General features: G+C 40.1%; 5 protein-coding genes across 5 annotated transcripts in view; 1 reads left to right on the top strand and 4 right to left on the bottom strand.

The window, feature by feature from the left end:
- The first annotated feature begins 1,609 nt into the window (after positions 1-1,609).
- upb1 (ureidopropionase, beta) lies at positions 1,610-6,602 on the top strand. Its single transcript, XM_086313403.1, has 10 exons — positions 1,610-1,762; positions 3,616-3,787; positions 4,059-4,146; positions 4,241-4,335; positions 4,416-4,574; positions 4,655-4,824; positions 5,159-5,240; positions 5,322-5,364; positions 5,734-5,888; positions 6,218-6,602. Exons 1-10 carry the CDS (start codon positions 1,659-1,661, stop codon positions 6,299-6,301), a joined length of 1,152 nt encoding a protein of 383 aa, XP_086169529.1. The 5' UTR covers positions 1,610-1,658; the 3' UTR covers positions 6,302-6,602.
- Positions 6,603-7,529: 927 nt separating this feature from the next.
- On the bottom strand, positions 7,530-11,514 carry gucd1 (guanylyl cyclase domain containing 1). Its single transcript, XM_086313405.1, has 6 exons — positions 11,161-11,514; positions 10,996-11,077; positions 10,648-10,813; positions 10,458-10,549; positions 10,125-10,366; positions 7,530-8,670 (listed from the first exon to the last, which is right to left on the bottom strand). The coding sequence occupies exons 1-6, from the start codon at positions 11,165-11,167 to the stop codon at positions 8,579-8,581; spliced, it is 681 nt and encodes a 226-aa protein (XP_086169531.1). The 5' UTR covers positions 11,168-11,514; the 3' UTR covers positions 7,530-8,578.
- Positions 11,515-11,518: 4 nt separating this feature from the next.
- On the bottom strand, positions 11,519-16,418 carry p2rx4b (purinergic receptor P2X, ligand-gated ion channel, 4b). The gene is made up of 12 exons (XM_086313404.1): positions 15,767-16,418; positions 15,497-15,644; positions 15,306-15,377; positions 14,588-14,660; positions 14,403-14,499; positions 14,239-14,319; positions 13,989-14,130; positions 13,022-13,158; positions 12,839-12,932; positions 12,681-12,746; positions 12,495-12,599; positions 11,519-12,397 (listed from the first exon to the last, which is right to left on the bottom strand). The coding sequence occupies exons 1-12, from the start codon at positions 15,979-15,981 to the stop codon at positions 12,365-12,367; spliced, it is 1,263 nt and encodes a 420-aa protein (XP_086169530.1). The 5' UTR covers positions 15,982-16,418; the 3' UTR covers positions 11,519-12,364.
- Positions 16,419-17,233: 815 nt separating this feature from the next.
- On the bottom strand, positions 17,234-20,672 carry zbtb26 (zinc finger and BTB domain containing 26). The gene is made up of 2 exons (XM_086313402.1): positions 20,538-20,672; positions 17,234-19,254 (listed from the first exon to the last, which is right to left on the bottom strand). Exon 2 carries the CDS (start codon positions 19,229-19,231, stop codon positions 17,909-17,911), a length of 1,323 nt encoding a protein of 440 aa, XP_086169528.1. The 5' UTR covers positions 19,232-19,254; positions 20,538-20,672; the 3' UTR covers positions 17,234-17,908.
- A 3,471-nt stretch (positions 20,673-24,143) lies between these two features.
- The window catches only part of LOC147316851 (sushi domain-containing protein 1-like), a 39,083-nt gene continuing 36,465 nt past the window's right edge, over positions 24,144-26,761 (bottom strand). The window contains exons 11-17 of the mRNA XM_086313056.1: positions 25,621-25,715; positions 25,359-25,545; positions 25,108-25,201; positions 24,745-25,000; positions 24,626-24,665; positions 24,421-24,514; positions 24,144-24,270 (exon numbers count right to left, since the gene is read on the bottom strand). Of these exons, the coding sequence (XP_086169182.1) occupies positions 24,252-24,270; positions 24,421-24,514; positions 24,626-24,665; positions 24,745-25,000; positions 25,108-25,201; positions 25,359-25,545; positions 25,621-25,715 (785 nt within the window). The 3' untranslated portion in view covers positions 24,144-24,251. The remainder of the gene's footprint in view (positions 24,271-24,420; positions 24,515-24,625; positions 24,666-24,744; positions 25,001-25,107; positions 25,202-25,358; positions 25,546-25,620; positions 25,716-26,761) is intronic.

Here is a 26,761-nt window from a genome sequence, read left to right as displayed (position 1 = left end):
TGTCGTCTTGCTATCTGGGTTGCCTTTACCATCCACCAGGGGGTGCTGTAGTTCTCTCAGCAACCCTACTTCCCAAAGCCTTGCCCACATTACAACATGACTCTGATAAACCAGAAACATGTATTCTTTCTTTGTTTTTAAATTTTTGCTACATTTAAAACAACTCATTCAATTTCAGTTTCCTTGAAATATGTTGGCTATTGAGAACAAATGAACTAATGACAGCTATTACAATTTTTCTGAATTGCTAAAACACTAGACTCCATTCTCTAAAACAAATTCTTAGTGGCCAAAACCTATTTTTCGTATCAAACACTTTTGGCCAAATCTTAAACACTGATTTCTTTCTTTATCATAGAAGCTTTTTCTTTATCATGTAGAAAAACCGTTAACTATGTAACTTCTTTACACTGACAGCAAGGGGAGTTTCACTGGTCTGGCTCCACTTAAAGTCAAAGTGGACCGCAATGTTAAATGACTTTGACACCCCTGGATTAGCACATGGATAGGACCAGTAGGAATGTAACTGAGTACCTTTAGCAGTTTACTTAAGTACGGGTTTAATATACTTGCACTTTAAGTATTTCAGTGTAATGATACTTTTATAAATTTGGAGGTAAATATTTGTTCTTTAAGCTGCATGTCCAAAGACATGCAGCTTGTGGGGATAGGTTAATTGATTAATCCAAATTGTCACTAGGTGTGAATGTGCAAGTGAATGTGAGTGTGAATGGTTGTCTGTCCCTATGTGTTAGCCCTGCGACAGACTGGCAACCTGTCCAGGGTGTACCCCGCCTTTCGCCCTATGACAGCTGGGATAGGCTCCAGCGCCCCCCCCGCGACCCTGAAAAGGATAAGCGGAAGCGAATGGATGGATGGATGGATATTTGTTCTTTAATATTCCAGTCCATTTATTTCGAATCTTTATTTACTTATTATTTTCCAGATGATCTACATTAAAATCAGCAGACGCTGCAACATTAAAGAAACATATATATGTCAAAAGATCATTAGTCGCAATCTAAAATATATAATGTATATGATCCTGAAAAAAGCCATTTTACGATCAATATAATCTCTAGATATAATTTAGGTTCTTTGAATGTATTTTTTGATTATACAGATTGTGGACTGTTGAGCTATTTGGATGGGATTTTAACTTTTACTCACTGATTTATTTAAACTCTTGTGCAGCATCAGCATCCAATAGAACACAGAGATGCACATGACAATCACGCCCAGTGTTTTAAAGCCATTTTCTACACCGATTTTTTTTTGTGAGTAATTATTTTGATTTGCTGTGCTGCAAGGAGAAAAATGAAAAAACTGATATTAAATATCAATCAGCAAACTTAAATTTGTTCTCATTTTGCTGTTACAGAAGGATGTGGAAATATTGAAGAGTATAGCTACTGCTCAGCCTGCTCCTAAGTTTGGTAACACATTTATTATTCAAGCAAACTCTTCGGTTAATCTGCAGCTCAACACAAATGCCACAGCCAGCAGTGCCGTGTCTCAGGTCAATGACCGGCTTCCACAAACCACAGCTGGGGGCTCCTCTACTCTTTCGAAATCACTAAGGATTATATAACGAGAGTATCCCATTAAATACTGCTGCTTCTGCTGTTGAGCTGCAAAACCAACAGAAACCTGCAGAGATGTCCGCATGTGAGTTTGAATCTCTGGAGAAATCTCTGGAGTCCCATCTGCCAGAGGCCGAGTTGGTGGAGGTGAAACGCATCTTATTTGGGAAGGAGACAAAGTGAGTTGTTGTACTTATACTGCATTTCTTTTAAATTTACTAAAGGAAGTATTGGGCTTTCCCGTTTCTCTTTATGTTTCCTTCTTTGTTGTTCTGGTTCCTGGTAAATTATTATTCTGCTCAGTGGACTTTGATCAAGCTGAAGGATAACTTACAGCCAGCACAGAGACAGGTTTGATAAATGTATAGACTAAAAAACCCTACATACAGTTAGGTCCATAAATATTTGGACAGAGACAACTTTTTTCTAATTTTGGTTCGGTAAATTACCCACAATGAATTTTAAATGAAACAACTCGGACTTTCAGCTTTAATTCACTGGGTTGAATAAAACAATTGCATAAAAATGTGAGGAAGTAAAGCATTTTTTAACACAAGCCCTTCATTTCAGGGGCTCAAAAGTAACTGGACAAATTCAATAACTGAAAATAAAATGCTCATTTCTAATACTTGGTTGAAAACCTCTTGATGGCAATGATGGCCTTAATTTACGCTTTTTTTTAGTACACTTTAGATCAGGGGTGTCCAACTCCAATCCTCGAGAGCTACTGTCCTGCAGCTTTTAGACGCATCCTTGTTCTGACACATCTGAATCAAACGAATGACTTGTTATCAGGCCTTTCCCAAACTTGATGGCATGCTGAAGAGTAATCCAACCATTTGATTCAGCTGTGTTGGAGTAGGGATGCATCTAAAAGCTGCAGGACAGCAGTGTTGTTCACTTGGTTGGCTGTTGTGAAGGGGTTTCTCATCACCATGAAAATGAATCTGCGATCATCCACCGCTGTTGTCTTCCATGGGTGTGCGGTGTTTTTGCATTGATGAGTTTAATGGTGCTTTCTTTCTTTCTCAGGATGGACCAAACTGTAGATTCTGCCTCTCCTAATACTGTAGCAATTTCTTGGATGTTTTCTTTTCCTGTTTTCACAGCTTAAGGTTGGCTTGTTTCATTTGCATGGAGAGCTACTTTGTCCACGTTGTCTGTTCACAGCAAAATCTTCCAAATGCAAGCACCACACCTCAAATCAACTCCTGGCCTTTTATCTGCTTTATTGATAATGATGTAGCCTTTGAGTCAAAAAAGGGTGGCACATGTTAAGGAGCTGAAACTCCTAAACCCTTCATTCAATTTATATCTGGCTACCCTAAAAATGAAAGCAGCGAGTCTACACATTATGCCCATGTCCATTATATAACTATAAAAGTAAGATTTTTCAGTAAAAGGTTAAAAAACAAAACTTGTGTCACTGTCCAAATATATATGGACTTAACTATATGTGCAGTTTCTGTGTCCAAGCAGGCCATGCAACTCTACAGTGTAAGTATGCTTATCTCTTCATCTTCTCCGCATTTGAAGACTTTATTGTTCATTTACAACATTAAATACTAAAAAACTAAACATGCGCATCAATAACTCCGAGTCTTCTTTTTCAGATCATCAAAAAAGTATCATGTCATTTACATAAAAAGTACCTGATTTTTACTAGTCTCCCTGTCACTGCCACTGAGAAAAACCTAAAATGAGTCCAGACAGTTCAGTTTGTGATCTTGTCAGGCCAGACAAGTACTCCCACTTGCTCTCAGTCCTCTCAAGCCTCTATACCATGAATGCCTACTTGCTCAAGTGCCTGAAAAGATGGTTGCCCACATCTCTGCAGGGGACTTCAGGAGCTCTGTCATTGTGATCAAGGAGTTCTTGAAAAGCTGCCGCCAGCTAACGTACCCTTTCTTTCTCTGATAATAATGTATTTATTCATTTATTTTGTTTCAAAGATTTATTTAATTTCTTTCTCAAAGCAAAGACCTGAAACACAAAAAGAACAATGCTTTATTTTCTGAACACTGTCTTACAGGAAGCTGGACCTCTCAGCCTGTGCTGTGGAAGCTGCTTCTGAGCGAGACTTTGAGCTTAAAGGATATAAGTTTGATGCGGCACAGGAACAACTCAGGCCACCCAGAAACATCCGAGTGGGACTCATTCAGCACCACATTGTTCTGCCCACTGATGCCCCCGTCCTGGATCAGGTTACTAGTTACACACTACAGTACTAACCAGAAGACCACATGTACCAAACCTGTTGAGGTACATTAGCAGAGAGATACAGACAGGAAGCTGTAAGGTGACTGAATGACTTTCTGTAAAACTCTTCATGTACATTGTTCAAGAGAAGTATTCAACATGTATCTGCTTAAATAATTTACCTGACGAAAAGCATCAATACCATGAATAATATTGCTCCATTTCATTGGTAGAAGTGACTGGTGTTAATATTTTATCACTGCTCTCCCTTCACAGATCAGTGCCATGCACAGCCGAATTGGTGAAATGGTTGAGGTAGCAGCCATGTGTGGTGTAAACATTGTCTGCTTTCAGGAGACCTGGAGTGAGTGTCCATGTGCAAGAATTCTAAACCTATCCAACAAACATACAGAATAGGTACCAACAGAGACTGGGGTTTTTGTTTCTTTCGTTATCAGCCATGCCCTTTGCGTTCTGCACCCGTGAGAAAGAACCATGGACAGAGTTCGCAGAGTCTGCTGAAGAAGGAAACACCACACGCTTCTGCCAAGAGGTGAGATTGTAGAGCTTTGCTGCAGCGTGGTTAATACGTTGGGGACTGCAAACCTAACAGTTCTGCAATTCTACAATTAGCTGGCCAAAAAGTACAACATGGTCATAGTTTCACCGATTCTGGAGAGAGAGGAGTTACACGGCACCCTGTGGAACACGGCGGTGGTCATCTCCAACTCTGGAAACGTGCTGGGAAAGAGCAGGAAGAACCACATTCCCAGGATCGGGGACTTTAATGAGGTGAGTGATCTAAACGATCCACTGTGGCTGTGCAGGAACTGAAAAACTGCTGTTGTCATTGTCTCGTGTTTTCTACTCAGTCTACATATTACATGGAGGGCAACACTGGCCACACAGTGTTCCAGACACAGTTTGGGAAGATTGCTGTGAATATTTGCTACGGCCGTCATCATCCACTCAATTGGTTCATGTACAGCATGAATGGAGCTGAGATCATCTTTAACCCCTCGGCTACAGTTGGAGCTCTGAGGTAAGGGAGCCCCCCCCCCTCCCCATGTCCATGGTGTCCAGTATTGTTTTGCTGGCACATGGTACCAGTGGTAAGCTAAGAAAATGCAAAAATAATAGTGGAACAGTAAGCTTTCTATGGTGCAGACAGCCCTTGTGATCCAGGTATTGTGGTAACTGATAATGTGCTTTAGTCATCCATATTCCTACGTTCAGAAAAAGGTTAGATTAAATACTCAGATTGCCATACCTAGACCCTGAATTCAGGTTGAAGCAATGTTATCATTGACATGCCGCTACCATTATTACATAGTATATCTAAATAATGCGATGATAATATTGTTTCTTCTCTGCAGTGAACCCATGTGGTCTATAGAGGCCAGAAATGCAGCAATCGCTAACCACTGTTTTACGTGTGCCATTAACCGTGTTGGGACAGTAAGTTTGCAGGAATCATTCCAACATATTTGTGATGAATGACAAAATATGAAATCATGCCAAAAATAATCTTTTCTACAGGAACATTTCAAAAGTGAATTCACGTCTGGTGATGGGAAAAAAGGTAAAGGTTTTATTTTCTTAAGTCCCAGGATGTATGCACGTATCTCTTCATATGGTGTTATCAAAAAATGACTGTATGGTGAAGCGGATGAAGCTAATTCTGCCTGAGGGAGTTAATTATTTAAGGTGTCCTTAATGAACAGAAGAGAAAATGATTTGGTGTTCTTGCATGGAGCTAAATCAGGGTCAAAAATTTTATTGATTTGAAAAAGTGTTTTTTTTTTGTGTGCAGTTTTTGGACTTGAATAAAAATAATTTTTTATGAAGAAAAAAATCATGTTTTAATTTTTTAAATATCAAAACTTCAAATCACTTTTTCAAATAACTACATTTTGACTCTGATTTAGCTCAATTTTCTTGGCTTTTTCAGCTCACCACGACTTTGGACATTTTTATGGGTCCAGTTACGTGGCAGCTCCCGACGGCAGTCGCACGCCAGGCCTCTCTAGGACCCGGGATGGGCTGCTCGTGGTAGAAATGGATCTCAACCTGAATAGACAAATAAGTGACAAGTGGAGTTTCAAGGTAAATTTAACAAATTGTAACCTTTTAAAATGTTAGAAATTTTGATTAGAAATAAAGTTTCATTTAAAATCTCTGATCGTATTATTCCAAAAACAAAGATGAGACGAACAATATTTCCCTCAGAAATCCTTGAATGTAATGAATGAGTGGCACAAAAAGATTATATGTATGCAGAATTCAAACATGTCTGTATGTCCGCTGCTACCACACGTATATGTGCATCCTCCAATTCTCCAGGTAAATTATGCACAATGACTGGATGGTTGTATATTCACTTCAGCTATTTTTTGCAACCTTGACTGACTTCTTCAGTGTCTTTTTCTTTGCAGATGACTGGACGGTATGCTGAGTACGCAGAACAACTTGCCAAAGCTGTTCAGCATGACTTCAAACCCAAAATAGTAAAAGAGTAGAACATATTCTACAAATAGTGCACATTTATTATAGCCTATTGCAGCAGGAAACATGCTTAGTTCAGATTTAATTTGACACAAAGATCACGTCTGTCAGACTGACTGATTTCTATCATTTAATGTGATAAAAAACATTCAAGTCAAACCTTTGTCCTGTTCTCATTTGAACTGTTAAACTGAAACATTGCTGAATTAAAGATCACCTATGAACCTGGTGTTTCAAATCACCTTTTAAATCATTGGCTGTAACAGACATTTTCCTACAGGCCACACTGGCTTTTGAATTGGCGTTGTAGCCCGCAGCTCTCCTGTGGCAGACAGCTAACAAGGGGAAAAGCACCAGCAGGGTTGAAATGCAGCAGTACTAGAAGTATTAGAAGTACTTTTTAATGGTTTAGAAAAAGTGGTTCCCTGTTTCAAACAACTGATTCTTATAATTTCATTCAGAATGAACACATAAATCTTCTTAAGGAAGTTATCTGGGTGAGAAGTAGGCCTGAGATGGAAAATCACAGTAGACATAATTTATGGGGTTTATGGGTTGTGCACATTTTCACTTCCATATTTTTGCCATTGTACTCTACTGGAACCACCAGTAGTATTTAATGGCTTAAAACAATACTTTTTTTTAATCTAATACTGGGTCTCAATTCAGTTCGTCCTCTGAAAGAAATTGTTTGTTTCAATCCTCCTACTGACATCATACAAAGCAAAAGAGAAGTGACTGGAAATGGAGTGTTTAGACCAGTCTAGTTCAACTAGACATGCTAACATCCTTATTTGAATACAATAAACATTCCTTTGAGATTTTGGTTCACATCGATTCAGTAGCCTCAGTTGTTGTGAATCTCCAGTTCCACCACATCAAACAGGTGCTGTACTAGATTTAGGTCTGGTGATTGTGGAAATGATCGGAATAAAGCAAACTGATGCTCAAGAAACCTGCTTGAGATGATCTGAGCTTTGTGAGCTGGCGTGTTATCTTGTTGGAAGCAGCTATCTGAAGATGGGTACACTGTGGTCACAGATGCCTGACCGTACTCATTTTTCTGTTTAGGTGCGGAGACGACGCTGGAGTGCAGGCAACAGCAAATCTTTTTAATTCCCTTTTAAACAGTGTCCCAACTACACAGCACTTGATGTTGTTTATATAAGATTTGACCTATAACATGAGGTTTAAGGTATGAGTTCACTATTAAACCTATATAAAGCAGACGAAAACAACAAGGCTGTTCAAATGTTTTAATCACAACATATAATAAAAGCGCTATCTATACTGAATAAAAAAATAAAACTTGTGGTTTTCATCCAGAAGCACAACCAGACAGGACCCACTTTTCCTTGATTCGGAAAAGCAATATAATTTAAATAACATAATCGTGTCTGGTATGAAAGTGTAGTGCAAAAACATGTAAGTTAAAAATAAAACTCCGTGACAATGAGGAAATGACCTCGTCTTCATTTACAAACCAAAATGACTTATCCTAGTCCTAACGCATCCATGTATCCAGCACATTCCCCAAAGGCACAGGACGCATGCGGAGCTGCTTTTCCAGTGAAGCAATTGAATCCGGTGAAGTCACGTTTCATCACGTCCGAGCTGAGTGTCCATGAGTTCCATACATCTATGGAGTATTGCATTGAACTTGCTTCATCATTTGAGTCACAATTTAGAGCATTAATTACCTGATACTCTCGTGACTTGCTTCCTGTATTTCCCTGTTTACAGAATCGTCTGATTAAAATGCGGTGAGTCGGGAGGATTTTTAAAAGGCAGGTAGAGGCGAGGCTGGAGGGGGGGCGGATGAGCAGCTTCACATTAACACTGAGCAGAACAAAGAAATGAACACTCCAAGTATTATCAACATCGGCCCTGAATTATGTGCACACAATTTCCTGGTAAATTCTACTCTTGCTCATGTTTCCCGCAGTTCTGCCACAGTTGTGCAAGTCTGTACACTCAGTGTGAGATTCCAGTACAACTGCAGTCAGTAAAAACGTCCACATTGACAATAAGATGAATCTGAAATATCTGTTCATCACAAAAACAGAAATAAAAGGATCCATCCTGGATTCCTAATTCTTCCCAGGGTGAATCATTCAAAGGTTAAGTAGTGTTGGCATATACAGTACATGTATATATGTGAGCAGGCTTTTTGGCACCGGAGGAAAAAAGCCTGCAAAAGGGGGATCTGTGACAGCAGACAGGAGGAGGTGTCATTAGACTGGGGATCTGCAGCATTTTGATATTCCTATAATGACAAAAATCCAAATCCATCAACTCTCTTTAAACACGAACAGGATATCCTCGTCTGTCCCATAGCTGCGTCGAGCTTCCTCAAAGTTATTGACGCTGGTGCAGCACACCCCTAAAAATACACACACACAGATCTGTCAGCTCCAAGTTAAATAAATAAAAACACATTTATAAATAAGCTGCTCAAAAAGTGCACTCTGGGTCTGCCTCCCACTGTTAGCTCTATAGATGGCAATGTTCATGGACTGCTATAAAACTCGCTGGTGCCCATACAGTAAATACCACCAGCCATGGTGTTTATACATAATGTCTCAACACCTGCTGGATTACCATGAAATTTGATCCACACCCTCGTGGCTCCCTCTGGATTCATTAGAATTACTTCGGATTAGTGCTGGGTCTGAATATATTATGTTGTCGATGCTGAAGCAATACGAGAGTGGACCTTAAGTAAGTGTTCACCTTTCTCATGCACGACTCCATTCATATGAAACAACAAATAAGCCTCTGATCAACAGAGGCTTGCTTATGGAAAAAAACAATGACTTGTGAAACATGAACCATTTCTAACTCCAGAAACTGCACAAATGCACCACTGAAAATCAAGCCAGGCAGCATAAACTTGTGCTACCAGCTTGAATTGACTCTGTCACTACTAAGGAGGAGAAAGAAAAGAGAGCACAGCTGCCCCGCAAATAAAGTCCGCCGTTTAGAGGTTTATCTGTTTTAAACATAGCTTTTTTTCTGCATTTCTGTCATTCACAATGTGAGGGGTTCAGCTCATGCGGTGACATGGAACCAAGCAAGGTTTGTTAATGTTAATGGAAACATTGACGTTCACGAATCACACGATGACTGAAAACAGCTGCAACAAAAAGTGGCATTACACCAAACCCGAAAGCAGAGCAGCTGCTGTTTAAGGGTCGACTCTATCGCTGTGTGCCAAAATTTAAGCTTTCTTAGTCTAAGCCTAACAGTAGGTTTTATTTAAATTGTATCATATATATTTTATTTCTGAGGATTCCTTAAAAAGAACAGCTCACAGAACTCAAATTAAGAGAATTTTGCTTTAGTGCTATTCATCCATCCATCTATTTTCTTCTGCTTTCAAATTGGTCTCTTGACCATCTGCAACAGGGCAAAGTATACAGTAAACAGGTGGGGACCTTCTTGCTGTGAGGCAACAGCAGGATGATGGCCATCCTGATAATTCCAGTGTGACATGAAGACTTTTGGAGATACCGGCCTTTGAGATTTTTTTCTTTTTAAGTGAATGGAATCAGGCAGCAGTTACTTGTGGTGCTCAAAACACCAGTGAGCACATTTTGTGCACCCAGTATGGATTTGTGTGGAATATTAAACTCTAGTTCAATCTAGCAGATCACCTGCAAACCTTGAGCCATCCACTTCTCTGGCAGCTTTTCTACAATAACTTCCACACAACGAGCAGTGTCATGACAGGTAAGGCTAAGAAGGAGGATTCACATTTACTAAGACGGTCTCTTACATACCACAGATTAATTTTACTTACAGTTATGGTAGAAGTAGAAATACAAGTATACTCACGGTCAGAATACGCTGGGTTATTGTAGAAGATGGAGCTAGTGGTTCTGTTGAAGCCACACACAACCACAAAGTGACCCTGATAGTCCGGCTTCCTGCAGAAACACTTCTGACCCACGGGCATGAAGCAGCAGTATTTGACAGGCTGGGAGCACAGTTCACATGTCAACACCACAGCATTGACCAGCACTATGGCAACGTGGCCCTGCTCCAGATGAGACTGGATTTCCTGAACTGACACAGAACTGTGAGAAGGCACACACAACTGAGGTCATATATTTATTTTAAGGTACTGAAAAAAGTAGGCGGGTAAATTAACATCAACAGGAAGCTCACCATTTCTTCACCACCACACCTTTGCTCTCCGCTTTAAGGAAGAGCTCATTCACTCTGTTTTCTTCAGTATCAAAATGCTTCTTGTAAAAGGACTGTAAACAACAACAAAACATCATCAAGACACAATCATAGGTAACTATCAAAATGTTCAAAACTGGTTAGAATTACACTGTTAGTTTGGACTACGTACCTGGTTTTTAAAGCCCTTATCTACACCCAGAGTCTGTGTACAAAAGCAGTGTTTGATTCCTAGATGGCACATGAGGTAGGCCAGGTCGATAGTCCACACACTTTCTGTCAGCTTCAGATCCCAGCACGCCCTCTGAAACTCATCATCGCTGACAGGGTGGAGGTACCTACACATTCAGACAACCAGAGTGTGAATCCCTCACACAATGCCAAGGCACCTTTGATTTGCAATTCAGAAAAGAGCCTGCTGACAGGCAGTACAGTAAGCACTGCAGTCTGTATGGCAGCTACAGTACATAGTGTAACAAAAACATGACTTCGGAAGGTAAAAACCTTGATGTGCTCTTACTTGAGGACCATCCTGGAGCAGGCTAAGCCACAGTCCCAGTGGTACAGCTGCCGGATAACAGGAACATCCAGCAGGACATCATCTGAGTAAACCGAGGAGTTACTTTCACATTTCAACAAAACAAATACTAGCGCTGTCACAAGACTGCTTCACTGTTTCACTCACCTGTCATTCTGCTGGTTTCTTTCTCCCACAGACCGCCCGGTAACTAACTCAGTACCAGCTGGTCAGTCTTGTTTGCAGCACTGAGGGCGAGGCTGGGTGCCCTCATCGATGCTAACTAGTTAAAAAAAAAACTAGCTCCCCGACTACAAGCGTCCAGGCTAGCACTATTTATCGCTCTGTTGCTGATAAAACGCGAACAGCTCTGTGACTCACGCCGCTGCGAGGCGCACACACATAGCTAAAAAGAAAAACAGTAACAAAAACTCATTTTCAGGACGGTTTTTCGTGCCGATGCCTCGAAACGAGACGCTCCTCTGCTCTATTCCGTGTTTACTCGCGTACTGAGACGCTTCTTGCGTTATGCTGCCACCATGTGGTGTGGAGGAGACTTTAACGCTTCTTATGAGAACTGTATCCACGCGCTTTTACTACTACATATTTGAACCATAGATTTGAACTATTAGTAGGCAAACTTTACTAAAGTATTTCAGGACTAATCCTACTATTCACTAACATTTTAAACGGACAATGTTTTTTTTTTATGTATACTACTCACTATAAGTCATGTGACTAGAAGAATAGGGGGACAGGAAATTCAAGTGTTTGTCTGTTGTGTCTTCAAGTGTTAAAAAATGTATTAGTGGCAAAAGGAAAAAACAATTGGCTCATAAAATACACCATGCTCCGCAATCATTATTGCACATATGAATGATGATGATTCCAGGTCCTAATACATTATACAAATAATCTGTAACGATACTTCCATTTATTTTCACATAACTACATGTTTTTGACTCAATTGAATACTCAAATACAATTACCTGGTAACTGATAATACATTATTTTAGGTGAAACTACTCAAAAGTGCAAATAATAAGCTGCACTAATAATAAAATAAGCTGTAAAAGAACATATTAATGATCAGTAATTAGTAGCCCAGAACTGTATTTTATTCTGAAACCTTTCATTCTCCATCTTTGCTGCTGGTATTATAATTATATTTTGAAGATTACACATTTATACTTTTACTAGTGAGTGTTTTGTAGATGCTACTTAAATAAAAGCCAGAGTTCTTCCTCCATCATTGTTTATCCTCCTTCTTTCTATTATCACATTTTAATGGTTTTAGTGAAATATTCAAATGATGTTTTAACGTCTCGTTTCATGAGGGTTCCAATTTCTCTGTAGAAAAATGTTGTTCCTGCTACTGGGTTCCATAGGTGGTCCCCATTGACACCTGTGTTACAAAAAAAACACAAACAAACAGACCAACATTTAAGATCTTAGTCAGTACTAAAGATCATCAGTGAAAGTGAAGGAGAAAAGTCAGTTACCGATGCACTGTCTGCATCTTCAGTGAGATGTGTTGTTTTGTGTCTGCTGTAAAGATCTCGTTTCCTTGAGCAAGTCACCAAAAACCAGTCAGCAACCACGGGCACCTGAACGAAAATAGTCAAAACATTTAAAATTTGGTGTTTCATCACTTATACGGATGCTAGTCTGAACATTTCTCTTCTCACCAAACTGAGGAATGACAAGGCTGCACCCAAGTTCACTATGGTTGGAACGATGGAAAATCTTCCTGCCTGTAAGAACCCCAAACTACCATAAGACTAAAGTAAAAACACGGACCGTTCTTGATAAAATCATTGCTGTTTCAAGATTAGTCAGGCCTCACAGTTCCAAACACAATGACGTCGAAGCGGATCCCGTAAGCTTTGATTAACGTTCTGGTTTCCTCTCCATCTGCTGCCTTGTAGTATTTAGCAAATCTAAAAGACAGAAGTTTTAGCAGTTCTTTATTCAGCCTTATACATTCATCAGTACCTGTCTGTTTAAAAAAAAAAAAAAAGTTTTTCACCTAAAGTTGTAACCAGGGGCCACATTGTTGACAGGATGTTTGTTGTCCAGCCTCCGGAAGCTGTATTTAGGTAAACACTCCCCTGCCCACCAGTCCAAATCACAGCTCCAGTCAATAAGAATACCAAGGACACCCCCCTGTAAAACAAATCACTCAGTTCAGGATTATTCAGTTAGCACCTTTAAATTTAGGTTAGATCTGTACTGATGTAATTAAACACAACAATTAAAATATAATAGTCACTACAAAAAGTAGTGTTTGGACAAAAAACAATAACAAAGAATGGTATAAAACTAGTACACGCCTATGCCACAGTATTTTAATGACTGCTTGTGCTTTTGGCCATGAAACTGAAATAGTAAAATGTGTTTTATTGTAGGAGCATAAATGCAAAAAAAAAAAAAAAGCTTCAATGGCCATTGCTAGGCAACCATGATCATAATATATATAGATAAGAACCTGTAAGGACCTAAAATTTGGTTGAAAACACCAACTACAATTGAAAACAGAGTAAGACAATAATTATTAAGTTCAAATATGGCAATACTGAATGAAATGTTAACTTATACCCGCTTTTCAGAGTTTAAAGAGACAACCATGTAAAACAATGTATCCTACAATGAAGGTGAAACAGCTACATAGTGCTCAACCACACTTAATGGAAAGCCAAAAAATGGCTTTAAGAGTTCAGCATTTCCAGCTGTTCTCAGCTCCCATGGTAGACTTTAATCGCAGCACAGAGCAGAGAAGCTAGAAAGGTTTTTGCCTTGTGATATGGAGCGACCACAGAGAACATAAAAATGCATACATTACACTAACTGTGGGAGTGACTATCAGACGGGAGCCAGGGAACCTGAGGGCTGTACTGGCTCACATCCTGCTTATGAGACATATATACTGGAGGAAGACCATACAGGAACTTGAACAATGAATTCCAGTACAGAAAGACAACGATCATTCGATTCACCTTCACAGCCATGTCTTGAAAATCCTCCCCAGCCTCTGAGACAATATGCTTGAGTCTGAATATGGGACAGTGTGGGTCTGTGAGACGGCTGAATTCACACCTCTTCAGGTATGAGGAGTTCACATGAGGCAGTATGTTTCTTCTGGAGGAAGGAGGACAAGGCTCCGGTTTAATGGGGAAAACTGTGACTCTGTATGTTTGCTTAAGCACCTACAGATCTCCCTCTTACATTCAAATGCAGTTCACCGACCTGTGAAAGTTGAACTTTGGGTACGTGATGCTGTTTTTGATCAACACGGTGAAGTTTTCTGCTGCAACCAGCAGCGCATGCCTGCAGGACATGAAACAACACATCAAGCCTCCACAGTCCTGGAACTAGTAACAAATATTCTAACATGGTAAATATATTCTTACTCAGGCAGCTTAGTGTCTATTTCAAGTGGGCACCATGAGAGCACTTCACAGGTCCGTGCAGTGGTGGAGTAGTTCTCACACAGTCCCGTCTGTATACCTGGGTGGAAAATAAATTTCACGCTGAGTTTTTGCTGCGTGAGGCCACAAATATTAAAGGGGCTGTATCATCAGGGAGGAAGGCCTACCGTTGCCCCGGGGATCACTGCGTCCCTCGACACAGTTGCAGTCATCCACACAAGTAGTTGATGGGCTTGGAAGCTGCAGGAAAAATCTCCAGTGTTAATGTGTATATTTGAAGGTGAAGTTAAAAATCCTAAATAAATTTCACAAACATTTTTAAGCAATAATATGCAAAACAATTAAATAAATAAATACATTTTTAAATGCTGGATGTAGAAAATATGACACAAACAGATTAATTACATTTTTAAATTAATTAAAAATCTTTGTCAGAAGCTCCCAATTTTAAAAAATTATCTAGGCTTTAAAGGGTTAATGCAAACATTAAAAAGTATTTAATACTTAACCCTTTAAAGCCTGAAGTTTCTTGAGTCTTCTAACAATTTTTAATTAGATAAGTATCCATTTGGCTATATGAGTTATGATTTGTGCCATATTTCCTGCATCAGGTATTTTTGTGCAATTTACTTGCCGTGGGGGAAAAACTCACAGAAAATATGATACACTTGACTTTAAAAGGGTTTATAATCATATTTATGATTTCCCCCAACTGAAAAACAATAGCCACAGAGAAATGTAGTAATAGAAAAAAATAAGCTGTTAATACAGGACAATCACCATGTACTTGGCACTCTAATGGTCTTCATCAATGGTTGTGCAAGTTTGGCAAGACATGGCCGACCCTTGGCTCTGGTTATCTGTTTTGTAACAGCAGTGACTCACCTCGGGACAATGTGACTGCACTTGTTTTGGGGTCACAACCATATTCGTCAGCACAAAGAATGAATGATCACTCTGTCAGAAAGTAGAGCAGGGAAAAAGTTTCCAGGGAATGAAAAAAGCCAAAACCTGTTATGCTGTTCTCCCCCCTCACATATAAAATGACAGAAATCCTAAAATGCACGTTTCAGTACCTGAGGAGGGATAATGTAATCAGCCACATCCCAAAAACGAGGCTCCGTGTCAGATGTGTTGGTGAAAGCGAAACCTTTCACTTTCGTGGTGACGGTGCTGATGACAGTATCTGTATCCTGGTAGGCCTTCTGCACCACACACACATACCTACAGCAGGTTTGCAGAAATGTCTGAGTTTAACTGTGCAAGCAAAAACATCATTTCATAATCCACATATTACCACATCCCCAACCAATCAATCCCCTCCTCTGATTTTATTGGGTACTTACCCAACCACATACATCACCACCAAGAATTGGGTGAACCTGAACACAAATCCTACACCTAAGCTGGGAATAACCAGCGTTTTTGGTGTTTCGTAGTCAAAAGCATAGTGCAGGAATCTCTTGCAGCAGCCTGCTGACTTGCTCATGGCTACACCACGAACCAATGAAGATATGTGAAACAATGACGACTCGACAAAGCCGTCCTTATTCAAATTCATTATATTCAAATCACATTTACTGCTTGGCAAATACAATTTTAAGCATAGTGTTTTTACACTAATTCCAGTTTAGACAACTTACATACTGTCATGGTAAACTTATTTTATGCTGACATTAGACTGTTGGACATGTTTAAGTACACTGCTGTAAATACGATTATTTAACTACTTGTATTGGGTTATTTGATGTAGAAAGCCAAAACAAATATTGGGTCAAAACACAACGCTCCAGCATAGGGCTGCCTCGAGTGCAATAACAGCCAGCCTTGGCTCAAGAAAACAGAAGGATTTATTCCTGCCACCTTTCTACTTCTGAAGAATAAATGTTGGGCCAACATCTAAGTAATATAAATACACATATACAAAGGCAGTAACTATAAGTAACTACACTGGAGAAAATATCAGTCCTGCTAAAGGTTTGCAAGCCTACCTAGTCTTGGGTACAGTAGGCCTATTCATTTTAACTGTATATTATTTTATTCTTTCAAAGGTAATGCTATCCACCCATCCATTCTCTTCCACTTATCCTTGTCAGGGTCACGGTGGGTGGGGATGGGGTTTGGGGGGGTGGGTGGAGCCTATCCCAGCTGTCTTAATGAGAGAAGCAGGGTGAACCCTTGACAGGTCGCCAGTGGTTAATTTAACACATTTTCATAAATGTCACTCGTAACTGTATAAACACATCTCCCTTTTCTCACCCTCAACAGGTTGTGGAGAATGGCTGCCCATCCACGAGCCTGGTTCTGTCAGGAGAAGAAGTTTTCCTTCCCACTGTTGCCAATTGCTTGCTTATAAAGGGTCAGCTTATGATTGGGGACTTCTCTCAGATGTTGTGGGGTCTTTCACCTTACCGTGCACCTTCACCTTTATGACGAATCATGTGGACCCATCTGTTAAATAAACCAGTTCCAAAGTGAGCAAGACGTGGCTGCAAACGAGGTCTAACAGGTTCTTACTGTCATCTCTGCTGTTCAACATCGGATACACACTGAAAGCATAGAATTAGACATAATATTTGATTTCATTTTGTGAAGCGGTGCGAAACCTCTCTTTAAAAGAGTACAGCATCTTCTTTCAAAATGTGGAAATACTGAAAGTGCAGGAAACACAGAACCCTTTGTTGAAACAACTCACCAGAAATTTCCATGCCACTTTCAGATACTGCCAACTCGATCTGATTAAAAATTGTAAAAACAAGCACACACTGAGAACGGCATTGGAGCATTACTACAGACTGGACACTAACATGGGAATTTTCTGTTGTGCGTGAACGATGAAGCAATGAGTAACGGTAAGAAAACAAAAGCAACAGTTAAGAATATTTCTTTATTCGTAACTCACATTGACTTCCATGAACACAGGACAGATACAATGTCACTTTGGTCCAATAGTACCTCAGATATAAATTCTATTAAAAAAAGAAGACCCCTTAGGCTAACAGACACTTTGGCCACCAAGACAAAATGACATAGCTTGCCTTATGTAAAATAATGTTGCATCTCCACTCTTTCAAGTTTCTCCTAAGTCCACGTTGCCATAGTCATACAGTTTAAAAAGTAATCATACAGCAGATTGTGTACATAAACAACATAAAAATGGATACTGTTCATTGTGCAGTTCTTTAAAGGACAGGGTAGACACAAAGACATGGCAATGCATTAATAAAACTAATGATGTTCAAACATTATGATGCGTTTCAGTGTTTTTCAATTTTCAAGTATGAGATGAAGGCATCTACACTGTATTGTACAAAAGAAAGACAAATAGTCCACAGTAATGAAGCTACAGTGATGTGCCGATCAGAAAAACTTTGTTCATGTTTGTATCCTTTAGGTAACCCATCATCCATGTCAGTGAACGTCTCACTCACGTGGCCGCCTTTGTTACTGTGTTCTCAAACAGCACAGCCAGTAAGTCCAAAGTGATCTCATATTCGTCCGAATTCAAAGTCCACCCCGCCGTCGTGCAGGCTGCCTTCATTTGCATTATCGAAGCTGTTCTTCCCGTGGATTTGTTTGAGGTGCTTGCGGAGAACTGGCTTGTGAGCAAACACCATGTCACAGTAGTTACAGCGATGTGGCTTATCTCCGCTGTGCAGATTTAGATGATCCAACAACGAGCACTTCTGGGTGAAAGTCTTACCGCAGATCTTACACTGGAAGGGTTTGATGCCGGCGTGAACGCGCATGTGCCGGTGCAGGTTGCCCTTTTGCGTGAAGGTCTTGCCGCACAGCAGGCACATGAAGAGCTTGTGCATCTTGAGGTGGTTGGCGTAGTTCTCGAGTTGGCGGAAGACTCGGGCGCACTTGGGGCACTGGTGGTACCACTGGAGAGGCTTGTCGTAGTTCCTCTGGTGTCCGATGTGTTTCTCTGCAGGTGGAGATGAAGGAGGAGGGCTAAGTGGGTATCCCGTCACGCCAGGCGGAACGGCCATCTCACTGCTGCGGCTGTCAACGGTGGAATTAATGAGCGAGTGCTGGGGCTCAGGGGAGTGGAGCTCTGCAGGAGGGTTGGTGGAGAAGTGACCGGTGATGGAGTTCTCTGCAACATCAGACACAGACTCCACCTTTACTATAGTGATGTCACTCTCCACTATGCCTTGCCTTGGACGCCTGGTCAAGATCTGGACAGGGCTTTTGGGCTGTATAATCACATCATCATCTTCGCTTTCATCATCGTTATTATCCTGCTCCACCTGCTCCACTACCTCTTCCTCCTCCTCCTCCTCTTCCTCCTCCTCCTCCTGATGGACAGTCTGCACCTGAGAGCGCTCTTGTTCTATCTTTGCCTGGGAGGATAAACTCTCCTCCCTCTTCTCCCTCCGCATTTTTACATCCACTTCCAGCTGGCGTGAAGCCTGTGGTTTGATGAACTTGCTGAGGGCCTGAGTGCACTGCTCTACAATGTGGCCCATCTGGAGGAAGCTGGCCACTGTCAGGTAATGCACCAGCTCCAGCTCAGGAAACTCCAGCTGGCCAGTGTAGCAGGACAGCAGCAGCTGTCGGCCAACTTCTGCCTCCTGGATCATAGAGATCTGGACCTCCCTGGAGTCCTGCTGAAGGATGAACTGGTCCCTTAAGAAAGAGGAGCCAGCAGCAAACACCACTTTGTGACCAGGGACCTCCAGCTGGTTGATGCGAACAGTAACATCGCAGAAGCGCCTCTGGTGTCTCAGAAGGTTCATCTTCTGTAGCATGGAGTCTCCAAATGTGGCGAAGCGGAACTGCAGAATCACTTGGTTCTGGGCCATAGTGAACCAGGGGACCACAGCAGCTGTAGTAGACCAACATGAAAATACAAAGACTGAATATCTCTCCTAGGAATAGGCTACTATAAATTTTGCGAATCAAGTCTAGTTCTAAGGCAGGGGTGGGGGACTCCAAGCCTCAAGGGCCAGTGTCCTGCAGGTTTTAGATATCACCCTGGGTCAACACACCTGAATAAAATGATTAGTTCATTTCCAGGCCTCTGGAGAACTTCAAGACATGTTGAGGAGGTAATTCAGCCATTTAAATCAGCTGTGTTGGATGAAGGAAACATCTAAATCCTTCAGGACGCTGGCCCTTGAGGCCTGGAGTTCCCCCACCCTTGTTCTAAGGTCACGCACTATCTGGACACCGATTAAAATTTTTAACTTTAGGTGGCAGGTGGTTTTACCTGGATGTAAACATTTTAAAGATTTTGTTTAAAAAAAAATTAAAAATTAAAATAAAATACACAGACACATGCATATATATATATATATGTGTGTGTGTATGTACCCGCCCACTATATAGTTTATATAGTTAACGTCACCTGTGTCAATTACAGCCATACTAATTATAACCACAACAATCAACCTTGCGTGTGCTGCCTGGAGAGCGCGAGGCCAGACTCGATTCACAAACCGGTCAATTTAATAATTACAAGGCTATCGCTTTCAAAAGTTTCTTAGTTAGCGGTTATCTTTCAATGTCCTATTAAAAATGACTGTCCACGCTTTAATTCGGCGTTGACCAGTGTGACATAAGACAACAAAAAATGCTAATTTAAATCGGCTGCTACTATAACTGCTTTTCACGGCGGTAACATCATTGACGAGCAATATTTAAATTAAATATGAAAGTGTTGAATAGCCATTACAGCCTTACTCAGAAACGCATTAAAAGGAAATGTGGGTGTATTAATGATACAATATTGCCAGAATGTACCGATAAACAAGACAATATGAAATTATCGGTCTGTTTTAAGCGAACACTGCAACTTGACTATCGTTGTCTGAGTATATTAGCGTAGCGCCCAGCTAACGCAAGGTTAAAGTCTGGCCTTTATTTAGAGTAAACCTGAGTAAACCCCCCCCCAAAAAATACATTAATCTGGTATAACACGTCCATGGCTAACGTTAGCTGTACTGTTGCTAAATGGCATCAATCACACAGCTCTATGTGTCCCCTCGGCCTACTCCTTACTGTTCAGCCAGCCGCCCAGGCTGTCCTATAACATGCTTCACTGTTGCTTTATAACGAGCTCTAAAACGGCACTTTCACTTTTTCCTCGCAGTACTGAGTGTTGCGTACCTGCTTAAGCCCTTGTAAACAAACTGGTTTGTGATGCTGTAGGTGAGACGTTGGCCTGTCTGGGGGATATGAGGGAGCTGCTCCGGATGCAAAACACCTTTAAAGGCCCAGTACACACATCTCTCGGCTTGTCTCTGGAAACGCGTTCCACATTCAAATATGCCCCATAATACTGTTTAGTGGTATTATTCCAGCCCCATCGTTAATACGCCATCTTTTTCTCCTTTCGAGATCATATAATTGGTGTGGACAGATTTTTTAGCTTCCAGGCTCCATCAGATCTGTCATCAGGTTCAGTCTCTGCTGAAGGTCCCAAGAGTAACCTTTGTAAAATAACGTAATATTTCAGTATTTCTTGTGGCAGCAGCATTTTTTTTTTTTTAGGTCTCTGACAGATAATCGATTATTATCATAATTTAGTGGTTTGCAGGTGAATGATTTCAAGTGCTCACAGCCATAGAATAAGCTCAAGGTGGGAAGGTGATCTGAAAGGTTATACACTTCTTTTGCAAGTCTAGACTAAAGCGAGCTGGTAGTTGAATCTTGAATTGAAATCTATGGAAGAATTTTGACAGATTTGACTTGTGATCCTATACACACAAAGACCACTATGTCAAACCAGTGATTTATGGACCCCTGTCAAATGACTTGGGAAGCAATATGTGTCTATGACAGTTATAATTTATGATACGTCATAACTCTTTAGTGATCAATAATGACATGCACAAAAAAATATGGACTAGGATGATGAATAGGATTTTTGAGATAGAAATGGACTATGGGATCATTCATAATGGTGTAGTCCAAAAAGTAAACTTTTTAGACAAAAAGTTTCATAAATGGTAGTTTTGTTTTGGTTGATTTTTGATTGTATATGCCTTATATTCTAATATTTTTATTTGTGATCCTCATATTTGACTGTCCTGCAGCAACATCTGGAAGAGCCCTCCTCTCCAAGTCTAACAGATACATTGTCTGTGTCAACCACCAGCATTCAGAGCAGTGACACAAGCGATGCTGGATGTCAAATGGTTCAGCCTCTATTGGACAGCATACATGCAAGAAATGTAGATACATACATATTGCACTTACACTTACTGCAATAGCTACACCCTTTTTGCACATGCTCTTTCTTATTCAGCTATTTATCAATAAGTAACTTATATGTATATATATATATATATATATATATATATATATATATATATATATGCATGTATATATATTGTATGTATTGTGCTATTCCTTACTTTTTGTACTGTCTGTCTTTGTTACTGTTTGAACTGGAGCACTGTAACCAAAATAATTTCCCCTAGGGATCAATAAAGTATTCTGATTCTGATACATTACTTAATAGGCTCACACTTGGCTCTTTAGTGACCATTACTTGAAAAAGCTTAAACACGAAGATAAAACAGATTAGAGGAAAACAAATAGTTGCTTGGGTTAAAATTGTCTCCTTTTTTGGTCAGTTGTTTTGTGGTTTGTATCAAATTTATTTAGACAGTGGCGCAGATTCCAACTTCCAAACCAGCAGGGGTGACTGTCATCCATGAGTATGAATAAACTGGGAGTTTGAAAGATTCCACCAGGCGATTAATGGTGAAGATCATTGTAGCTCACATGCATGAAAAGGAAGGGTAAGAGGCATGATGTTTATTCCATTCATTTTTCAAACTGGTAAGAATCTCATCACAAACAACACTTCTGCTTTTGCAGGAGAACTCTAACTAAAGCGACAAAGGAGTTTCATGCACTTGGAATCGTGTCACTCTTCCCATCTTTGAAGGATCTTTACTCCAAAAAGGGATATGTGAGTTTGCACTGCAGCTGTAGTGTGAGACAAGACTTTCAAAGTGTGAGGGGTATATATATATTTATATACACTTTACATTGTCTGCACTTTCTTTCTTTCTCTACGAGCATTTCTATGACATTCAGAGCATTTCTTGAGTGGTGTGTCAAAACTGTGCAACGTTAATCCAAAACCACGACTGCATCACAAAACAGAGTAGAACTAAGAGGGCCCACATCACCAAGGATGTTTGGTTTCACTGATGACCAGCAAACAACAGGTCAACGTGTGGAAGCCAAGTCTCTTCTTCATCACACCATTGACCCGGACATAGTCTTCCAGAAGTTGAGAGACATTCTGCTCACACACTTTCTGTGTCCTGATGAGTGCTCTGACACATTTTAATGTGCTCTGCAGACAGGAAAGACTTGCTTCTTAAAGGACTTTAGTATCATAAACTGACCCTGAGATCCTGGAACAGAAGAGAGGACCTCTGCACACCCAATAATCACAATGTGAGTCTGTGTCAAAAAATGATTTTAACCCTCTGATGCATGAATTATGAAAGCCTTGGTCAAGATTTTTTTCTTAAGTGCTTTTATTCTTCTCAGGACATGAAAAAAAATGTTCAACTCTTTTTTCCCCCAAAATATGTTTTTTTATAAAGTTATAAACTTGTCCACTCCAGTGGACTACATGCGCCTGAGCACTTAGCATGAAATACTGTGAATTTACTATAAAAATTAATTACCTTGTGTTCTATTGTAAATATACAAACACTTGTTTGCTTGTATCCTTTGAAAAACATCTCAGCAACTTTTTTGGAACTTTCAACTCATAAGGCCCCAATGTTTAGATGTAAATAACAAAACCAATCAACAGTCCTAGCTGTGAATCCTACACCTGAATATGGCAAACTATCTCCAACAAGAGAAACATTTTTGAGTCTACACAGTTCTATAACGATGCAGGACAGTATTACCAAGCCCTTAGTAGCATGCTGGAAGAAAACACAAACTGACATCTTAGTCTCTGCATCTCCAAACACTTCTGTGTTCATCACACCTAGGCTGTCCGTAGTTCCTATGTCTCTGTTCTGCTCTGGCAGCCACTCTCATCATCACTGGACTTATCACTGAACTCATCATCACTGCACTCATCAATGAAATCATCATCACTGGAGCTGGATGGAATTTCCTGGACTATTCTGTACGCTGCCTTATTCTTTGCTGCATTTGAAGTCTACAAAATATGATAAAATAATTATTATAGTAACTCAAACTACAGCTGATCTGCACAGAAATATACATTTTAAATGAGTAGCTTATAAATGTAACAATTATATGCTTACTTATAACCAAAACAGTCCCAAAAAACAGTGAGACAATTTATGACTTATGTTAAAAAAATATAGTGGGTAATGCATGATGTCCACTACAGTGGACACATGGTTAATCGTAGTTTTCTACATATTAGACATAACAATTTCTTATTCCAAACAGATAATATCCTTCCCTAGATGTTACTGCATATCATCATATTTTTTTTACCTGTTGGGCTCTTTTAGCATAGAAGGATTGACAGGATATGCCAGCAGTGGTCGGCAGGGGTGACAGTTTGTCTGCCATCTTTGATTCAGAGGAAATTTACTTGCAGTTGCACTAACTGAACACTGAATTGACCTCAATGGAGCATGGCAGCAGAGAGCACTCTAGAGGCTAATATGCAGTTCCACCATAGAAACCAATGCATTAAAGAGATATGTACGTTTTAGTAGCTGTCCACTCCAGTGACCACTATGCATCAGAGGGTTAATAAGTTTAATATGGTGATAATATTTAATATAAAATAATAACTATTTACAAAATGTACTGCTAGAAACTCAGGACAGTATTAGAGCACGTCAGCACTCAGGAGCATCATGTCTTCTTGAAACACCTGGAAACAAGGACAGAGGGACGTTACGCTATAACTATGACTATAGATCATTATACTAATATACTGATGGATCAGTGTGTCTACTTAGACATGAAATTATGTTAATAGTGTGAAAATGAAATGTAATGAAGTGTGTGCCATCTTCCATACCAGTGGATACTGTAGCCTCCCCAAATAACCACGGCAACCAGCCCTATGGTAGCTACAGCAGACAGCGATGAAACCCTCAGAGCGTACGATGTAGCTGGAATGAAGAAAGTCTCTGTGACTAAGTGACACTTTGGAAACTGGGGTAAATTGAGAGTGTCATAATGGTGGATAAAATGATCTTGCTGACTGCTTCACAGTGCATTACCTGTTACTTTAGCCCACAGGACACAGGAACTTTTTAAGGCCTAGGAGAGAAGACATGCAGCTAAAGTCCGTCGAACATATTCAGTCATTACTTTTTAACCATAGAATAGCTGCACTCACCGATTTCCACTGACTGACAGCCCGTAAAATGATATAATAGTTCTTGCCACTCTCCAGTGGTGCATTATAAAAGCCACCATAGAGCAGCCCATCTCCTATAGTAAGATTCATCTCTGTTCCAACACGATGGACTTCAAACTGAGCAGTGATGTACTCCGCTGGTGACTTAAGTGTGCTCAAAGGCGGCGCGATTGCAGGAGAGGAACAGTTAAACATCATAAACCCCTCTACAGGAAGCACAAACACTTGGTACAAACTGGGAGAAAAAAGACAAAAAAATTAACTCTAACATGCAACATTTCATGATTTTGTTTGGAAAGGATTCAGAGATATCAGATATCTTTCCCCTTGCCATGCTGATACCTTATTAAGTCCAGTGTGTTGGGTGATCTGCGCAGACTCAACGTTGGTAGAGGAGTGTCAAATTCCCTGTAGTAGACAACTGGTCCTGGAGGTACTATTGATTAAGATCATATTATAAAGTATTTTGCTTAGTATAAAGGGACCAAAGAGAATAAAATGCACAATACTTTTATTTATTTATGAAATATATTTGGTACATTGATTGGAAATAATTTTATCAGACTACAGCAGAGTTGAGGTTAAATTGCTACCTGGTAGACTGGTGTTTGTGGTGACAGAGGCTGTGAACTTGGCAGATGTTGCAGTGATGGTGATGCTATAGTTTGTGACTGGAAGCAAGCCAAGGCAGAGCTTCAGCTGGTCTGCTTTGGAGCTCAGAAATCTCTTCCTTTTGTCATAAAAGGATCTCTGGTAGTCCCTGGATCCAGTGTAAGTCACCTAGAAAGTTTAAACCAAATGTGTCATGGAGAAAAGTCCTGGTTGCTAAAGAAGGTAGGTGATGTTTTATCTGACCTTGTAAACCTCTGTGTCCTCCTCGTACTTTTCTGCTTTCCACTGCAGGCAGCTTTCATTAAAAATAAGCAGGTGATTGATAGGTGGTTTGATTTCTGTGGATGAAAAAAAAGCATTTTGTGGGATATAATGAACATGTCAACCACAGTATTTACCCACTACAGGCTGGTCATGGACAGTCATGCAGTTGTTGTACTGTATTATTATTGTTATGGTCCTGGGTTTCAGAACCAGTGTTTAATTTGTGGATGTAATTCTTGTTTATTATTTAATGTTCCATTTGGTTCTTAGTTTGATTGTGGTTGATGATCACATTTCTTAGTATCCTGAGCCTCAATTATTTGTTTTGGTTAATGATTATTTCATTAATATTCTGCTTTAGGGTTATTTGGCACAGTCACTTATTTTCTTATTCTTTCTATTGTGTCGTATTATGTTAGTCTTTTGTCTCTGAGTAATTACTTCCTGTTTTATTTTACTTCCCTTTTCTCATCTTCCGTCATTATTTTCAGCTGTGTTTCCTTTCCCCCACCAACTCTTGTATTTATTGTTTCAGCTTCTCCTTGTCCTTTGTCAAGTCATCCCTCTAACTGTGGATCATCTAGTGCTGAGTTTGCTTGTGTTTGGAATTCTTAGTATTTCCTGATCTATGGATTCCTAGTTTTCTGTAAACTGCTCTGTGGACTCTGAACTTTGTTTAACACCTGGGAAATCAAAATCAAAGCTTACACTGAGTTTTCTCTCTGCCTCCTGTCTTTGATTCTGTAAAAAGCAACAATCCACAAAGCGTATGACAATTATACTGCACTCTTCCATCAGTTCTGTCTTCAGTTAATAAAAACCATGCTCCATTGGACTGAGATCAGCTGATTTACTTGGCCACTGAAGAATATCCCATTTCTTTGCAACATAAAGCTACGCTTTAGATCATTATCCACATGTACTGTGAAGCACGATCCAGTCTGTTGTGCAGCATGTGGCTGAATCTGAGTAGAGAGTAGCGCCTTGTACACTTTAGAATTCATCCTGCTACTTTTATCAACAGTCATGTCATCAATCATACACTAAAGACCTGATTCCACTGGCAGCCATCCCATGCTAAAGCATTGGCTCTGTCGTGTTTAACAGATGGTGTGCTGTG

Source organism: Aulonocara sp. 'chitande type north' Nkhata Bay, linkage group LG12 (genome assembly GCF_057382095.1).
Source record: "Aulonocara sp. 'chitande type north' Nkhata Bay isolate Kocher_YH1m ecotype deep benthic linkage group LG12, A_spYH_male_GT1.1, whole genome shotgun sequence".
Classification (NCBI taxonomy): Eukaryota; Metazoa; Chordata; class Actinopteri; order Cichliformes; family Cichlidae; genus Aulonocara; species Aulonocara sp. 'chitande type north' Nkhata Bay.
This window is presented reverse-complemented; position numbering and strand designations above follow the sequence as displayed.

Excerpts from the sequence above, each read along its gene's own strand:
- upb1 (XM_086313403.1), top strand. The coding sequence starts at position 1,659 with ATGTCCGCATGTGAGTTTGAATCTCTGGAGAAATCTCTGGAGTCCCAT. Across the intron at positions 1,763-3,615 it reads TTATTTGGGAAGGAGACAAA|GAAGCTGGACCTCTCAGCCT; the intron begins GTGAGTTGTTGT and ends ACTGTCTTACAG. Across the intron at positions 5,365-5,733 it reads GTCTGGTGATGGGAAAAAAG|CTCACCACGACTTTGGACAT; the intron begins GTAAAGGTTTTA and ends TGGCTTTTTCAG.
- zbtb26 (XM_086313402.1), bottom strand. The coding sequence starts at position 19,231 with ATGGCCCAGAACCAAGTGATTCTGCAGTTCCGCTTCGCCACATTTGGA.
- p2rx4b (XM_086313404.1), bottom strand. The coding sequence starts at position 15,981 with ATGAATTTGAATAAGGACGGCTTTGTCGAGTCGTCATTGTTTCACATA. Across the intron at positions 14,661-15,305 it reads TGCAGTCACATTGTCCCGAG|CTTCCAAGCCCATCAACTAC; the intron begins GTGAGTCACTGC and ends TTTTTCCTGCAG. Across the intron at positions 12,747-12,838 it reads ACGTCATTGTGTTTGGAACT|GCAGGAAGATTTTCCATCGT; the intron begins GTGAGGCCTGAC and ends GGGTTCTTACAG.
- gucd1 (XM_086313405.1), bottom strand. Across the intron at positions 10,367-10,457 it reads GGTGTGGTGGTGAAGAAATG|TTCTGTGTCAGTTCAGGAAA; the intron begins GTGAGCTTCCTG and ends GCCTTCTCACAG. Across the intron at positions 8,671-10,124 it reads TAACCCAGCGTATTCTGACC|GGGTGTGCTGCACCAGCGTC; the intron begins GTGAGTATACTT and ends GTGTATTTTTAG.